Source organism: Geotrypetes seraphini, chromosome 5 (assembly GCF_902459505.1).
Source record: "Geotrypetes seraphini chromosome 5, aGeoSer1.1, whole genome shotgun sequence".
NCBI lineage: Eukaryota > Metazoa > Chordata > Amphibia > Gymnophiona > Dermophiidae > Geotrypetes > Geotrypetes seraphini.
Window position 1 is genome coordinate 15,742,266 of NC_047088.1, and position 18,900 is coordinate 15,761,165.

Sequence of the window (18,900 nt, forward strand, 5' to 3'; positions counted from 1 at the left end):
GCCACTTTGATCTCTTCCAAAATCGATTTGTTAGTTCTTCTAGTGGTCCACAGCACGCCTAAAATCCTTCTCCAGCACCAAAGTTCAAATAACAATAAGTAACAAAAATTTAAAACATGGGAAAAACAAGTTCAGCACATTGGTATCACCGATTTGGAGTTATATTACATTCATTAACATACTATCCCCCCTTTTACAAAACCGTAATGAGTTTTTTTAGCACTGGCCGAGCAATAACTGCTCCGACACTCCCAGGAATTCTATGAGCGTCGGAGCTGTTACCACCACGACCGGCGCTGAAAACTGCGCTACGGTTTTGTAAAAGAGGGGTTATGTTTCAGCGAAATGCCTATATCAGGCGATATGATTATGATGGCAAAATCATTCTTTCTTCATTGCTGGGTCTCTTCCACTCTTTGAAATATTAGAGTTTCCTGATAGAGGTATTTTGTTGTAATATGTTGGGCTCCTGAATGATTACAGCGATAAGCTACCTATCTGATTGCTACTAGACATTTGTCCATTTGCAGAATGACCTTCCACAGTGGTCTGTGACTGACAGAACCTTACGACTCCCGCGTGCCGTTGGGCTCCGCATTGTTCGACTAGGTTTCTGCGCTGGTGGCTTTAGCGCCAAAACACCGAGCGTCGACCTCTGACCTTTACTGTGGTGAACAAAACGGTTGTGCCCAAAATTTAAACTCAATTTTAATTAATAAAAATAAAGAAAGAAAGAAATCCTATACAGCCCCCATCCAAAAACGAAGTAAACTGGAGGGGGAGGGGGCAGAGTAACCGCCGCCGTTCCAGAGCTCAACCGCCGGCGCGCGCCATTGTGGCTTCGGCCGGGTCCCACTCGCATCCCTGGCGGGGCTCAGGCAATTCCCCGGCCCCCAAGGGTGGCCCCGTCGCCCGGTAGGCTTCAGGAGGCTACCGGGCCCCCCGGCAGGGCCCCGGCGCCTCCCCGGTTTCTCGGCGGGGCCCCGGCGCCTCCCCAGGCCCGCGGCGGGCTCCGGTGCAGGCCTCGGGCGTCTCCCCGCGCGCGGCCTGGGTCCTCCGGTGAGCCGAGGCCCGGCCTCCGGGCACCTGCCCAGACCCCGGCAGGCGGAGGAGCCGTGACGCGGCCGGGAAGGGGGGGGCGGGAGCGTGACGGCACATCCTGGCGCCGCTTCCCGCTGGATGGCCGCCATGCCTTGCCAGAACCAGCCCAGCGCCCCGGACCAGGCCGCCGCCAGCCTCCCCAGGTCGCTTCGCTTCTCGGAGCTCGAAGCTGAGCCCGAGTCCCCGGACAGCGACAGCCAGGAAGACGTGGAAGCGCTGCAGCAGCAAGTGGGGGCTCGACTCCGGCTCCTGCCCATCAACGACCAGATCCGAGAGCTACAGACCATCATCAGGGACAGGTGATTTGGGGGGGGGGGGGGAGATGAGGCCTGTGCCGTGCTTGCTCGCCCTGGATCCTAAACTGGCCCTGAGCTGGCTGAAAAGGGACTGCAGTGACTCTGGAGCTGCTGCTCCAGGAGACCGCCTAGTTTGCCCAAGATTTGGCCACCTAAGGCAGGGGCAATCCAGTCGGGTGTTCAAGATTCCCCCAATGAATATGCATGAGATCTATTAGCATCCAATGAAAGCAGTGCATGCAAATAGATCTCATGCATATTCATTGGGGAAATCCTGAAAATCCGACTGGATTGCGGCCCTCGAGGAGGGACTTTGACACCCCTGACCTAGGGCTAAATTCACTAAGCTCACCGATTGTGTCCCGACCAGTTTGCGAGCCTTCTCCGACCCACACATGCAAATGAGGGGAAATGCCATGCATAAGTAGGAACCCCTTCAATATACACAGTCTGGATATTATTTGAAGAATGTAATCTTATGTTGGTGTACAAGACGCCTCAGCCCCACCACTCCACCGCAAAAATAATATTTATCTAGCAGGAAGCATAGTGTGGTGCTTCATCATTGGCTGTCTTTTCATACTATAGTGTTGTTACTAACATGAGTTTGCTTTAGCCTTTTTTTTTGCTTTCCTGCAGTGCCTCAGCTTTTTGCTATATTAGTAGATAATAATCAAAAGTGCAAATGGTACTTATCTCAGCCAACCAGGGGAGCCAGACCCGACATGTTTCGCACGTGAATCGTGCTTTCTCAAGGGTCTCCCGAGGTCGCCGCCGTCATCCGACTCCAGAAATTTAGTGAGGAAAAGATTATTTTTGCGGTGGAATGGTGGGGCTGAGGCGTCTTGTACACCAACATAAGATTACATTCTTCAAATAATATCCAGACTGTGTATATTGAAGGGGATGCTATTGTTTATTCATGAGGCTGGATCAATATAAATAATAACAAGTGGTCATCACAGTAGTGACTTAAAATGCATAAGTAGGAAGGCAGCAATTTTCCTAAACAGAAAATGGAACACCGATTGGGCTTGCCGATCCAAAATGAAGCGACTGCTGAGGGCCAGCCGCTCACGTCCTTGCCGACTGTCCTGCTCTCTGCCACACTGTTGAAATCCCTAAGATCTCACTGCTCTCTGTGAACCCGTGGTTTGAATCTGCGTGTTCTTTCCGTGTTGCTCCAGTCTGGCTGCAAAGCGTGTTCAGTTCTATTGAAATGATTCCTGAAGTCCACTCGTCTGGCCAGCGAGTGCAGCCACCACTCCCCCTTTCGTTTTGCCCTTCAAGTTTGTGCGGAGAGCAAGCGCATGCGCGGATCACATCTACAGGCAAAGAGGATGGTCTGTGCATGTGTCGGGGTCGCTCTGCAGCGATCCGTGGGGGTCGTTAAGGGGCGTGTGTCCGATCACTTCATTTGCATGAGGACTCTAGTGAATCAGTCGCCCGGTAAGACTCGCCCACGGATCGCCCAGATCGGTGAGTTTTAGTGAATCTAGGCCCTAGTTTACCAAAAATACACATGCATCTCAACTCCGCCTCCTGTGTACCTAGATAATGGTACACATCTTATGAAATATGTACACACACACATGCGTGCGCTTAAATGACTGCCTAGTTTTATCAACAGCCTTTCCCTTGAATAAAACCACTAGGCATGAAAATTATTTTATAAAATTATGCCAAGATGCCCCAATAGTCCCAATTGCCTAATAGCCCATGATTTTACCCCAAGTTTGAACTACATGTAGGAGATCTAGGGTCATTGGCTCTAGCCTGCCAGCCAGTGCCAGATAGCTAAATGCACTGTAGCATGTGGATTCCAATCCACATTGAATTGGCAATAGATGGCAAATTTGTAGAGTGGGAGTATGTGGAGCAAGCAGATCTGAAAGGTACATTACATAGGAAGACCTAGACTCAGGATATAATGTGGTAATATTAAGATTTTGAATTTAATCCTGAAGAGAACAGTTAAGGGGAAGCATTATTGAATTTCTGAGCTGCATACAAGAGCTAGACTGTAATGTTAGGATAAGATGAGGAGAGATCTAGCAAAACTTGAAGAATAGTCTAAAATTTGGCAAGTAGGAAAGGTCAAAAAAAATGCAAATCATGTATTTCAGAACTTTGCAAAAACCCAAGAGAGCGGTACAGTATAAAGGTTGACGTGCTTCTGCGCCCAAAAGATGAATGGGACCTGAGGGTGATTGTATCTGATGGTCTTAAGATGACCAACAGGTAGAAGGTGGCCTTAAAAGCCAAAAGAATGCTTGAGTGTACAAAGAAAAGAATTGCCAGCAAGAAAGAGAAGGTGATAGTACATCTGTATAAATGTATAGTGAGAATTCATTTGGAGTAGTGGGTGCAGTTCTGGTGAGCATACCTACAAAATTATATAGTTGGTTCAAAGGGCAACTACTAAAACGGTCAGTGGTCTTTGTCATAGCCTCAGACCAATTGATGTGATCCTTTGGTTTTTAAAACATTTTTGTATGCCGATGACATACAAGGGTAAATCAAAAATTCAAAGGCAATTGTTAAACTTCTTCAATTCACTTGCACAGCACACAAGGTAACTTTATATCAGATAAATAAATTACATCAAAAACCTACTCTGACAAAATAACTTAGACACTCGGGAGAGTATGCTTCACCTAAGTTAAACAATCCTTTTATCCAAAATGAGCCTCAGAGCTACAGGCCCGGCCAGGAACGCCAGAGCCTCTGTATTCAGCTATACAGCTGACCTGCTATAATCATCGGCTCCTCTTACAGTCACCACATACCCAGGAAAAAACTCCACCTGAGGGAGAAAAAAAACCTAAGGTATTGCTAGCTGTAGAGACAAAATCAAACCAAAAGCACTAAACTCCCCAGTGTCTGTCAGAGTAGGTTTTTGATGTAATTGTTAAACTATGTCATACTGGAACAGAGCTAGCAAAATGGAACATATGTACTCTTACATTGCCTGTTGGATTGTTCATCCACGCACATTACAGCGCTTGGCCTTTGGTCATGTGTCAGCCAGAGAGTCAGAAACATGGATACTCCATTGCAAGATTGCACCATTGAAGAACGGTACACTGTCAAAAGCACGCTGGACTTTGGTGCACTGGCAATCCTGCGGCGACCTTTGCGCGCAGGACATATGCGTGCCGCCGTTTCCGCAACTTTTAAGGCTTTTCATTAGCACTGTGAGAGTGTGCATGTGGAGGAACCCCCCACTACATTTACAAGTCCTCACGCTCCCATTGGGGGGAGGTTTGGGGGGAACCCCTCCAAGTACACTGAAAATTCCCATTTTCCTTTCTGTTTTCACTGTTCGGGAGTTTTCAGTGTGTGTGTGGGGGAGCGCAAGGACTTGTAAATGTATTGGAGGGGTTCCCCACACCCCCACCCTCACAGCGCTAATGGAAAGCCTTAAAAGCGGTGGAAGCAGCAGTGCATAAATGTTGCTGCGGGATTGTCAGTACGCCAAAGTCCAGCGCGCTTTTGACAGGTCACCTCGAAGAACAATGTGCAGTACTGCTCTTACTTTGGACAGAGGGAGTGAAATCTATGGAAATTCGCCGTCGGATATTGATTCAGTATGGACATAGTACCATGAATCAGCTAAAGGTTTATGAGTGGGTAAAAAGGTTTAAAGTGGGAAGAACAGGTGTAACTGATGAAGATCGTTCTGGTCACCCATCACCATTTAACACAGAAGAGCACATTGACAGGCGGGGATGTCTTGATTAGAGAAGACCGACGGATAACAGTGTCTCAGTTGGCTGCAGATTTGGACATCAGCTATGAATCTGCATTTGCCATAATGCATGATGACTTGGGATACAGGGAAGTCTGTGCACGATGGGTTCCCAAACAGCTTACCGATCTGCACAAGCAACAGCGTGTGGAGGCTGTGACCAGTTCCTGAGGCGGTATGAAGAAGATCCGAATATTCTGGAGAGAATTATCACCGGCAACAAGATATAGGTGCATCACTGTGACCTGGAGAGCAGAAAACAAAGCATGATGACGTTTAGGAAGCAGTGCTCACCTGGCTTCAGGAGCAGCCCAAAAAACTTCTTCTCTGCATTAATGCAGAAGCTAGTTGAACGATACAACAAATGTGTCATGTGGAAATGTGATATGTTCAATTGCTCACAATTACTTTTATTAAAGTTGTATTTTGCCTTTACTTTTTGATTTACCCTTGTACAGCTTTTCATGCCTTGACATAAGTCTACAAGAGAAGAATTGCATGTTTTAAGATGGTTGGGAGTTTGGTTGCAGCAGCATTGGTTCATTTTATGTGCAAGTACACTGGTATTGTCTCTTAACCCTTTCAGGACCATAAGGATCGTAGGCCAATTTTTGTTGTTTTGACGACATTTTTATGGTAAAAAGGGCTTGCAGATGCCAAAAAATAGATTTTTTTTTGTGAAATATCATTATTTTTTTTAAAAAAAAAATCAAACTTCTGGCTTATGGACAGTGTGGCAAGTGAATCTTCTCGTCAATCTGGCAACGACGCTAATGAATGAATGTCGGAACCAGTTTGTTTACATAAAGGTAGTATCCTATGGAATCCGTACATATCAAATTTAGAACTGTAGACTATCCCAATCAAAATTTATAGGATTTTAAAGTTATGGGACAAATATGTCCCTTGGTCCTGAAAGGGTTAAACTAACAGCAAGATCTTTAGGGAAAGGGAATGGATTGTGATTTACCCTTTCTACATTAAATATAAGCACTTTACATATTGTATTCATAGCATTGGATTTAAATGAAAACTTGCTTATACCTCTTCAACACAAAACTTGTGTTCTAAAGTGTATAGTTCAGTGAACTTTCTTAATTTTCTGTAGCTGTTTCATCTATATCAGTGGTCTCAAACTCTTACCCTTTGCAGGGCCACATTTTGGATTTGTAGGTACTTGCAGGGCCTCAGAAAAAAATAGTTAATGTCTTATTAAAGAAATGACAATTTTGTATGAGGTAAAACTATCTTTATAGTTTATAAATCTTTCCTTTTAGCTAAGTCTTAATAATAATATTGAAATTTATAGCTAAAGAGACATATGATCAAGAAACTGTTTTATTTTACTTTTGTGATTATGATAAACATACCGAGGGCCTGAAAATAGTACCTGGCGGGCCGCATGTGGCCCCCTGGCCACGGGTTTGAGACCACTGATCTATATGAAATACTCTTCCAGCTGAAATTAGAAATGCCAAGGAGTATATTTACCTTTTAGAAAATTTAGAAAAAAATGGCTTTTTACTATTAGAGAATGACACGGGGATGGGGACAAAGCCTGTGGGGTTTGTCCCCCGTGTCATTCTCTAATAAGATTGAGACTACCCTTAAACAGGTTATTCCAACTAGATGGAACAGCATCTATAAAATGCTAGTATCAGTACGTAAAAACACCACCTCTTAGACCACTAACAGGTGAATGCTTGAGATGAAAGGAAGTCCAGGCTACGGTGGTGAATAGCACATTCAAGTAGCTTGGATCAGAAGGGGAGGAAGGGTATGTGGAGTCTAGTGAGTGCTTTTTAAGGAGAGGTGTAACTATGTCATGTTTGAAAATATCGGGAACAGTGGCACTGGTAGGTTGAAGATGTGACAGATAGGAAGGATGGTAGCGGGAGAGATTGTGCTGAGTAGATTGGTAGGAATTGGATTAGAGGAGCGGGTAGTGGGTTTGGAGGAGGAGAGAAGTGCAGTTTCCTCTTCAGTGATTTCAGAAAAGGAGGAAACGGTATCGGGGGTTGAGGGAAAGTTGGCAGAGGGGATAGCAGGAGGGGTGGGGGGAAGATGACCTGCTCGAAAACTCCAAGATGAATTTTCTGAACCTTGTTTTAGAAGAACTCAGTCATTTGAGTAGAGAGTTTAGTGAAGCAAAGAGATGGTGAGGTTTAGAACTAAGAGATTTAGTTAAATGGGCACAGTATTCTTGATTGTCGAGTGAGAGGGCAGACTGGAAGGATGTCAGCAGGAATTTGAAAGTGTATGAAGTCAGCCTGTATGCAGGATTTAAGCCAAAGACATTTGGCAGATCGGCACAGGATCATAGGTAGCACATATTGGAGGTCAGCCAGGGCTGGGATTTGGTGCACCTTACAGGAGATGAGATAGCGGGAATGAGGGTATCTAGAGCAGAGGAGAGAATGGTGTTATAGGAAAACACGGCTACATCAACAGACTTGAATAACATAGTAGTTGAAGGGAGGGATGATACAGTGGTACAGAGGGCTCTAAGGTCAGTAGCCGGAAGGTTTCTAAACATATTGGTAGTGATTGGCCTAGTCCCGGGGGGGGTGGGGGGGGAAGATGATGAATTGTGAACGTTAACAGATCATGGTCAGAGAGGGGACGAGATGAGATGCAGAAACTGGTGGTGGAGCAGTTGGAGGAGAAAACAAGGTCAAGGCAGTGGCCATTCTGGTATGTAGGGGTAGTGGAGTACAGCTGGAGGAGTGTGTGGCGCAGTGGTTGGATCTACAGCCTCAGCACCCTGGGGTTGTGGGTTCAAACCCCGCGCTGCTCCTTGTGACCCTGGGCAAGTCACTTAATCCTCCATAGCCCCAGGTACGTTAGATAGATTGTGAGCCCACCGGGACAGAGAGGGAAAAATGCTTGAGTACCTGATTGTAAAAACCGCTTAGATAACCTTGATAGGCGGTATATAAAATCCTAATAAACTTGAAACTTGAGATTGTATGAGGATGTTAGAACGAGAAATCTGGAAGTGTAGGAATCAGAGGATCATCAGCATGAATGCTGAAGTCACCAAGTCTGAGAGGGTTTAAGAAAGAAGGAGAGCCAGGAGCCAAAGTCAGTGAGGAACGGAGAGGGGGACTTATCAGAGATTAGTAAATGACTGCTGTTTGGAGAGGAAGAGGAGCAAATAGACGGATGGAGTGGATTTCAAAGAAGGGAAAGAAGTGAGATTGAGGTGGTAGAAGGGGTTAATACCTACAAGGTGGTGAGAGTAACAGTCCAACACCACCTCCACAACCAACTGGGTGAGATGTATGTGAGAAAAAGTAGCTTCCATGACGCAGTGTGGCAGCTGAAACGAAGTCTTCAGGATAGACCCAGGTCTTGGTTAGTGCCAGCAGGTGGAGAGTTCGAGAGATAAATAGGTCACTGATTGGGCATTCCACTTCCTCTGCCTCTCTCATGCACCCTGTGGAATGCCCAATCAGTCTCCAACAAGCTTACCTTTATTCATGACCTATTTATCTCTTGAACTCTCCACCTGCTGGCGCTAACCAAGACCTGGGTCTACCCTGAAGACGGAGGAAATCCTGCTTGACAATGGTAGGTGGGACCAGTGAGATGGCCCAAGTGTTTCTAGAAAAGTTGCTGGGGTAATGTTTCCACATCTGTCTCTGTCAGTGAGGATTCAGGTCCTCCTGTCATCGGAGAACATTTGCTACAGATAAGTAACTTTGTTTTACTGCAGCTTATGCTATCCCTCTCCTTTATCTAACATGAGTGCTTACCACTGCAATTGTCATTATAGTTGTTATTTCTTTATTCTTTAGGACAACCAGCAGAGGAGACTTTGTATTTTCAGCTGACCGCTTGGTAGGTGGAGAGACCGATGTGTCATGTTCATTATTCTGTATGAATTGTACTGCAGCTGGGTGTGGGGTTGGTAAAACAATATTTTCAGGCTGCTCTTGTGGTGTAGAGTGATAAAGACCAAATTACCTATCTGTCTATTTTGGGTGGATGACGTGCGTACAAATTCCTATAATCCATTGCATCACTACAATCTGGGATGAGAGCTTTTGAATCAGCTGAATATCCAGTAACTAGTTTAAATAAATAGTGTTTGTTCTATTACATTTATTTTCATGTTATGCTCAAAATGTGGAAGATGTCAGCCTATTTGTGTGCATGGATCTTATTTCATAAATAACTCGCCTTCCCTCGTTTAATACTCAAATCCTTCCTTCAACCCTGTCACCCTTTCTTCCTTCTCTAAAACAACAGATGTCATTCAGTGTCAACATTTAAACCCACCAGCATGAAAATATGCCAGTTATAAATGTATTCCTGTTCTCTTCTTTCCAGTCATTTAGCAATATTGCTAGTATGGGTGGATTGTACTTGGTCATGAAATACAAGTACAGTGGTGCCTCGCATAACGAACGCCTCGCACAGCGAACGCTGCGCACAACGAACTTCAGGTCTTGCTTCCTACAACGAAGTCGCCCGAGCTGCATCCTTCCGCGCAGGCACTGCGCTTAACTGCCCTCTCTCCGCCTGGCTCCCTGTGCAGTGGCGGACCGTCGGCTCGCAGGGGCCCGGCGCCTACTGCTGATGCGTTGCGGGGGGCGGAGCTACTCTCGCCGCTTCCCCAATGCTAGAAAAATAACAGCTTTGTTCTCTCTCACCATTGGCAATCTGTTTACATATTGAAAGAAACAGGAAAAAAAAAGCTTATCCATTTAGACCATTTTGTAATAAGTATAAACTAGTATTATAGACATAATGATCTGCCCAAGGAAATGGACAACATTTTCAACCATGCAGGCATTTAAAAAATGAACAGTTAAGTCCCAGTTTTTGCCGCTGAGACTCTGCCCTCTCTCACTGTAAAATTAGACTCTACTTAGTCTGTCTTTAAATTTAAAAAATGTGTGTTGTTTTAAAAAACAATTATGTTTTTAGATGTATCTAAATAAACATAATAACAAAAAATTTATCTTTTTTTATGTCATCTTAGCATATTTTATGCTGCAGAACGAATTATTTTTTTTAACATGTATTGTTATGGGAAAACGCGTTTCACATAACGAACTTTTCGCATAACAAACTTGCTCCTGGAACCAATTAAGTTCGTTGTGTGAGGCACCACTGTATTTTAATTCTTCAAGTACATGATGATCCACCACCTATGAGGGGCCAGTGGGGCCAATTTCTTGTAAAGGCATATTTATTAAAAGATATTCAACCATACAGGTATTGATTGGTCTGTTGATCTTCCCAATATACATTTTGCCTATGTAACAACTTCAGCTGTGTTGTAGTCTAAGCCAGTGTTCTTCAACCGCCGGTCTGCGGACCGGTACTTGCATCGGGTCCGAGACAGTGTTCTTCAGCTGCCGGTCCAGTGTGCGATCGATACGGCGTTATCTTCAAACCGGCTCCCTCGTCCTCAGTGCTGCAGTGCACAAAGATGCGGGCAGTGGCTCCTACATGCGTCCTGCACCTGAACCGGAAGCCTTCTCTCTGATGTCGCAACATCAGAGGGAAGGGTTCAGGTGCAGGACGCGCAAGGAGTCACTGGCGCGGCTTTGTGCACTACGACAGTGAGGAAGAGGGAGCCGGCCCGAAGATAACACCGGGGGAGGGGAAGCCTAAAACGGCCAGAAGTTAAGGCACAGCATGGAGAGAGGGAGACAACAAAGGTAGGGGGAATGATTTTAGTTTTGAATTTAGTGACTGATTTACATCTGTTGTCTGTATTTTGCACTGTTCAGGAAGAAATGCATTTGTTTCTATTTCTCTGGGGTTGTGCTGCATGCAGAGTCTTGAATCTTAGGGGTTCGTTTGTATATATTAATACTTTTAGTTTTTGGTTCCATATTTGCATAGAGGTTATCTGTGTTCTGGTAGGAATGAATGTTGAGAAGCATACAATGTGCTTTGCATAGTTTAATTTTGTGGTTAACCATTATGTGTTGTTAATAAGATTATATTGTGTGTATATATGAAAAATGAATGGAAAAAATGGTGTTACAATTAGTATTATTATGGTGGCGGGGTCTGGGGTGGAGATTGGGTGGAGATGGGCGGGGTATGGCCCACGACTTAGCCCAGTGTTCTTCAACTGCTGGTCTGTAAAATAATTATTTTATTTCTGCTGGTCCATAGGTGTCAAAAGGTTGAAGAACACTGGTCTAAGTCAAGTTCATTGTTCATCTATACACACACTTGTACTACAGAAGACATACATTTTGAAGTGTTAGCACATTACAATTATTGGTAAACATTGTCTTCAAGGATTATATATATAGCTACATATTCAGGAGGAGATTGTGAATCCCTGATGCAGGCAGTTGCCGAAACACGGCCCATGTCAGGTTCGGTTGAAGCTTACTACATATATGTGTTTAGATAAGAGTGGGAGCCTGCCGGGAGAGTTAGGGAAAATGCTTGAGTACCTGAATAATTTGTAAACTGCATAGAATTGTAGGATATGCAGAATATAAATTATATAAATAAATAAAATAATAAATGTGTTACCAATTAAAGTATTGAAAAATAAATAGGAGACTCATAAAGAACAAACTATATTGTATCTACCCCACAAATTACATGACGTAAAAGAGAAAACACATCAGGGTAGTGATTACACGCTTCTCATCTTCAGAGTGAGTAAAAACACTCCAATTATTCATCCAAAAATCTCTTGATTTTCTAATTTCTACCAAAATGGTTGCAGGAATTCCATGTTCACCACTACAACTCAATATCCCATAGATAGAATGGGTTTTTTATTTGAAGTTATTCACACAACCTACCCCATTCTATCTATGGGATATTGAGTTGTAGTGGTGAACATGGAATTCCTGCAACCATTTTGGTAGAAATTAGAAAAGACCTGCGCCCTAACTGAGACCAGCCCTACCTGCGTTCGTTCTGGTTCAGCAAGAACTTGTCCAACCTTGTCTTGAATCCCTGAAGGGTGTTTTCCCCTATAACAGCCTCCGGAAGAGCGTTCCAGTTCTCTACCACCCTCTGGGTGAAGAAGAACTTCCTTACATTTGTACAGAATCTATCCCCTTTTAACTTTAGAGAGTACCCTTTAGTTCTCTCTACCTTGGAGAGGGTGAACAACCTGTCTTTCTCTACTAAGTCTATTCCCTTCATTATCTTGAATGTTTTGATCATGTCCCCTCTCAGTCTCCTCTTTTCAAGGGAGAAGAGGCCCAGCTTCCCTAATCCCTCACTGTACGGCAACTCCTCCAACCCCTTAACCATTTTAGTCACTCTTCTCTGGACCCTTTCGAGTTTGAAAGGGTGACAATTTTTGAGTGATTTGGGGGTGATTGCAGCAGTGGAGCAGTATTTCAGTGACCATACATTAGAGTAATTTTTTGAAAGGGTTACAGAAACTTGAGACACAGTGTGTCAAGTGTGTTGAACCTAGGGGTGAATATGTGGAATAATTTATAAGTTTCATGGCTCCACATCATTCCCTTCTTGGTTGAGTTGAGAACTTTTCAGCACCCCCTCGTGGTTCAAAGACAACTGCGCGAAAGACAAAAGCGCGTGCCGACAATTGAGCGCAGCGCGGAGGTGTGTGCCGCACAAAATTACAGTTTTTAGGGGCTCCGACAGGGGTTTTTGTTGGGGAACCCCCTCAGTTTACTTAATAGACATCGCGCCGGCGTTATGGGGGGTTTGGGGGGTTGTAACCCTCCACATTTTACTGTAAACTGAACTTTTTTCCTAAAAACAGGGAAAAAGTTAAGTTTTCAGTAAAATGTGGGGGGTTACAACCCCCCAAACCCCCCATAACGCCGGCGCGATGTCTATTAAGTAAACTGGGGGGGGGGGTTTCCCAACAAAACCCCCTGTCGGAGCCCCTAAAAACAGTAATTTAGAGCGGCGCGCCTTTGTCCCGGCGCGCTTTTGACCTGACACCCCCCCTCGTAAGTGATTGCCAGTTTTTGTAGAAATGAACATATTTAGTGTATGCACTTTCAGGGACCGCAGAAGCATGCTACATTCCAGGAATGGTAAATCAACCTGAGACTTGTTAATTTATATTCCTGGGATCAAAGATAACTCCTTCGATGTAGCAAATAAGAATTGGCTGAGTCCTCCTCAATGTGGCTGAGGTTTAAACCAAGTATCAGAACATTTTTAGAAGTGTAAAAGTAAACTTTCCTGCACTGAAAAATTCACTGCTTTGCTGCTCATGATTCCTTGCAGATCAGACTAGTGGTGGAAGAGGGACTGAACCAGCTGCCATACACAGAATGTACTGTGACTACACCAACAGGTAACCTTTCCTGCCTTCTTCCACAGAGAGGTAGCCCACTGAGGAAGAGAGTCCTTCAGGGTTAGCTTTGTCACCAGGGAATAACATGAACTGTTCATTCTTCATATTAAGTGCTTGATCCTCAATATGGAATACTACTGCTGTTGACTGATTTCAGTGATTTGATGGCGACTGACCTAGATAATGGTCTTATAAGCTACCTGTGAAGAGCAGGTCAAGAAGACTGAAAAAGTACTAAATAATATCAAAATAGGCTAATTCTGTTACATAAACACAGAGGTACATACATTAGGTGAACAATCCATGCTTGCAGAAGGATGTTAATTCAGTCTGTTCATGCAAGAAATTATCTTACAAGTCTGCCTGACTCCATTTTAAAATCCTTTGTTCAAAATTTTATGATTATCATAGATCCTCAGAGGGCCACCACGCACTCAAATGTGTTTCATAGTGCGGGGCTTTATGCACCCTTTCGTCACTGGACCTGTATTTTACGTTGAGTGTAACATATGTTTTATTATTATGACTAAAGTATAGGTATACTAAAAGTACTTAGCTTTTTGGTTGACGCTAGTCGGGAGGGTAGAAACATAAGTATCCAACATGTTTCGCCCGTCTGTCTCACAGGGCTTTATCAAGGCTCCCTCTCCCTGTCCGTACTAGAAAACTCGGGTATGGATTTCTGCCTGCAGCACCCCTCCATGCCTACTGGGACTCCACCCAGTAGGCATGGAGGGGTGCTGCAGGCAGAAATCCATACCCGAGTTTTCTAGTACGGACAGGGAGAGGGAGCCTTGATAAAGCCCTGTGAGACAGACGGGCGAAACATGTTGGATACTTATGTTTCTACCCTCCCGACTAGCGTCAACCAAAAAGCTAAGTACTTTTAGTATACCTATACTTTAGTCATAATAATAAAACATATGTTACACTCAACGTAAAATACAGGTCCAGTGACGAAAGGGTGCATAAAGCCCCGCACTATGAAACACATTTGAGTGCGTGGTGGCCCTCTGAGGATCTATGATAATCATAAAATTTTGAACAAAGGATTTTAAAATGGAGTCAGGAAGACTTGTAAGATAATTTCTTGCATGAACGGACTGAATTATGCAATAGTCTCCATCCAAGATAATTAAGTGCTGAGATTTTCATTGCAGAAGGATGTTAGTCACATCTTTCAGCTCCTTCTCCTTCACCAGTGGAGTATAGCTCTTTCTTCAGTTTTTCTTTCTGAGAAGTGGTGTTCTGATCTGCTCTGTTCAGTTTTTTTTAACTTCTGGAGCTCATGGTGAGAACAGTTTTTCTGGTTGCAATAGTCTCCATGAGAAGTATCTTGGATTTGCAGGTTCTTTCCTGCAGAGAGCCCTTCCTCAGGAACACAGAGACTGGGATTTCTCTGCGCACGGTACCTTATTTCCTACCGAAGGTTGTGTCAGCTTATCACAGCAACCAAGAGGTTTGTTTACCCACTTTTCATCCTACAGGTTTGACTGAGCAAGATAAGATATTGCAGAGGCTGGATGTGCGCAGAGTTTTACTCCACTACCTGGAAAGGACTAATGATTCTTTGGAGACAAGCAGGGGATATGCAGGCACACTCAATGGTGAAGTCTTTAGACTGGTCCTGTGTGTTGGTGTACTTCCCTAGCTAAAGTAAGCTTTTGGCTTATTGGGCATGTGCAGGACTGCTGCTATCTGTAGCTCCTCCTTAACACTGTCATTTTTTTTAGCTCTCCCCCACCCCCGTTATAGGAAATGGAAAAAATATTAAAAAAATTAATTTAGTCAAATCAAGAAAAGGATTTTTCCTCTATATAAAAAAAAAAATAGGAAACCTGTCTTGTTGGCCTTTCTACTATCACAAAGAACTCTTTACAGAAACTTAAAAAAATAGAAAAGAAACTTGCCACAAACAGAAACACCTTCACTTCAGAGTCTCTTTGGAAAGCCGTTAACTGAAGCAGGCATCTTTCCACTATGGAATTGCTTTAGCATCAAAAGCAAGCACCAGACTCAACATCTTTCATTTTCACGGCTCTGTGCTCTGACCAGAAAATGTCAGCACCGCAACCGCCAATGACTGCTCATACTCCCTTTCCCCAGGGCCCTGTATTGGTACCGCTAGGGGAGGTGAGCTGGCAATCCCTGACAGTGGCAAACCGAAAGAAGTTGGGGGATCTTGCTGACAAGAGCCGGAAAGCGCTGGAAGCAGAAAGAGCTACTACCCCCTCTCCCCTACAGTTAACGGCTCCTCTATTGAATGACAAGGTATGGCTTGCTCAATCATCAAAGTGCCAACTGCATTTATGTTTAAATGTGTTTATTCAATTTCAACGTACAGAAAACAACAACAACCATAGTAAAAACAATGCAAAATACAGACATATTTGCACAATATCCAAATTGCCCCTCCCAACCCCCCACCCCCCAACAAAAACCCAAACAGAAAATCCCTGGAGAGAAGAAAGTGCAGAATAAATCAATTATGAGTTCAAAAGTCTATTCCGGGCCACCGAGGTAAGGGTCATCCAAAATCGCTCCCAAATCACAGTAAATCTGCGCTCCGGTCCCGATTCGAGATCAAGGAAATGTCTACGTTCCAAGGAGGCCTGGATGATCATCAATGATTTCCATTGACTGTAAGTCGGGGCATCGCTAGCCAGTCACTGTAGTAGTATAGCCTTTTTACCAAGTAATATAGCTCTAGCCAGAAAGGCTGAAAGGCCTTTAGGTTTTGGAGAGACGACATTATAGAAACCAAAAAGCGCTTCTGGGGTCGGAGACCACCGCCGATCCCAAAGAGCTGAAATATAAGATCCCAAACGATGCCAAAACTGGAGAACACCAGGACAAGACCAAAACATATGGCCCAAGGAGGCATTCACTTGAGAACATTTAGGGCAACTGCATTTGATGGCAACTGATTTAGGGCAACATTTAGGCAACATTTAGGGCAACTGCATTTAGGGCAACTGATGAGCCAACTGCATTTATATATGTGTTTAATTTTGTTTTCTATGCCATTCTTCCCAGTGAGCTCAGAATGGGTTACAGGTTAACATACACAATATTCAGTTAACTGCCATGGGGCTCATTTTCAAAGCACTTAGACACACAAATTACCATAGAATCTTATGGTACTTTGTGTGTCTAAGTGCTTTGAAAATGCTACAGTACAAGTTTTTCCAATACAAGTTTTTATCCTAACTCAATACATACAAGAATTGTAATAGATTAAATTATAACTTTTGGTGGAATTCAGTTTGCCATATATATAAGATGGAGCGTACATTTGCAACACAAAAAGGATATATTGATAAGTTCAAGAAGATTTGGGGACCATTAACAGATTTTTGTAATGATTGATATAATTTTTCCCATAATAAGATAATGGTTAAAGGAGGGGAGGGAGGGGTAGGTTTTATTCTCTTTATCATAAAATATAAATAAATTACCATAATAGTTGTTATATTATGTGTAACTAACAAAATAAGGGGAGGGAAAGAGATTCATAATTAAATAATAGTTGATAAAATCATTATATTTTATATAATGTATAAAATTATAATAAGGATAATATAAGATATGTTGTATATAAGTATGTTATGGAGATATCAAGTGTATTTTTAAGATAATTGTATGAAAGGTTATAACACATTTGTTGTTATATGAAAAAAATCAATAAAAATGTTAAAACAACAAAAAAAATAAATAAATACCTACGTAATGTAAAAAAAAAAAAAAAAAATACATACTAGGGATCTAATACCAATATCCATAATATACAGTTTACAGGTTACAATTTGCCATAGTTGCAGTGCAAGATTTTTTAATACAAGTTTTTATCCTATACTGAGGATCTAGTACCAATATATTTCTTTGTAATCCATCTGTAGGCAGGAGAGTTAGGAGAAGAGGTATGTTTTTATTGCTTTCCTAAAGTTCAGGAGTCTTTCAAGAGATCTGATCTGTGGGGGCAGTTGATTGCAGTGGCACCGTATAAGTGGGAGTAGGAACATCATTTGGCAGTGCAGTTAAAGGGCATGACCAGGGGGCATTTTGAGACGTATTTCATCCTGGGAGTGGAAGGACCTGTTCAGCACATCCGGAGGAAGCTTGGTTGTCATGTAGCCTGGCACCATGTCGTACAAGGATTTAAACGCTAGTTTCAGGACCTTGAAGACACAACATTTGGCTACAGGTAGTCAGCGAGCTATTGATAAAGCCTGGGAGACAGGGTCACGGGCATGGAGGTTTTTTTAGAAGTTTACTGCATTTTGTACAAGGGCACCACATAGATAAAGGAATGGTACAACTGCTTCAGAGATGGCCGCACATCAATGGAGAGTGAAGCACGTTCTGGTAGGCCCTCAATGTCCAGAATTGAGATCGTCATTGACCAAGTGAGGACCCTGGTGATGCAGGATCGTCAAATCACCAAGGGGTACTACCAAGAGGTTCTGCGGGAGACACGGCTGGACAGCAGGCAATTGTCAGCTCCATCACAATAATGCACCTGCCCATTCTTCACATTTGATATGGAGTTTCCTGGCCAAACACAACACACCTGTGATTCCTCAGACTCCCTACTCTCCCAACATGGCTCCGTGTGACTTCTGGCTTTTCCCCAAGCTGAAAATGCCCCTGAAAGGGACCAGATTTCAATCAAGAGAAGACATCATTCAGAATGTGATGGACCAGTTGCGAGCAATTTCAAAAGAGGCATTCCAGCGCTGCTTCCAACAGTGGTAGAACCGTTGACCGTTGGAAGAAGTGTGTGGCAACCCAAAGGGACTACTTTGAAGGAGATTAGTATAAAATTGTTTTATCTGAATATGAGTATTTTTTATGAATAAAGGTCTGATACTTTTTGAACAGCCCTCGTATGTACTTATAGATTACTAATAAATTAATAAGTTTTCGAAGCTCCTTAGGTGTTAGTGCTAGTTGCACATAGTAGGTTGGTTCATTGATACACCTATGTTGCAAGTTCATGTTAAATAAATATTGTTTGTTTTCATGAGTTACAGAGCAGAAAAGAAATGTGTGTTATTGGGGATGTTCCCTGTACTCAAAGACAACGAAGATGAAAGTGAGGTAATTCAAATCTTGATAAAGCAAAACCTTACTCTATGGGAAAAGGAAAAAAAAATTCTTTCTTTAACACTTGCTGGGATCCATCATCATCCAGTCTTTCCAGAAGTAAGACAAACCAGCATAAATGATTGAATTATCAGTTTATGCTGGTTTGTCTTACTTCTGGAAAGACTGGATGATGATGGATCCCAGCAAGTGTTAAAGAAAGAATTTTTTTTTCCTTTTCTCATAGAGTGAGGTGAAGTTCCCTGTACCCCTCCTTCTCCTTGCTTCTGTTACAGTTGAGATCACTTGCTTTGGTAGAAACTGAAGAGGGAGCTGGTAAAGGAGGAGAAGCTGAAAGATGTGATTGACATCCTTCTGCAAGCAGTTTG

General features: G+C 43.3%; 1 protein-coding gene across 2 annotated transcripts in view; it reads left to right on the top strand.

Annotated features, from left to right (window-relative positions):
• The first annotated feature begins 614 nt into the window (after nt 1-614).
• The window catches only part of UPRT (uracil phosphoribosyltransferase homolog), a 36,065-nt gene continuing 17,779 nt past the window's right edge, over nt 615-18,900 (top strand). Inside the window, exons 1-3 of one of the 2 annotated variants that reach the window (XM_033945508.1) lie at nt 615-1,400; nt 8,949-8,991; nt 13,357-13,426. In XM_033945508.1, coding sequence (XP_033801399.1) covers nt 1,180-1,400; nt 8,949-8,991; nt 13,357-13,426 — 334 coding nt within the window. In that variant the 5' untranslated portion in view covers nt 615-1,179. The remainder of the gene's footprint in view (nt 1,401-8,948; nt 8,992-13,356; nt 13,427-18,900) is intronic. The other variant, XM_033945506.1, reaches the window with a different exon arrangement.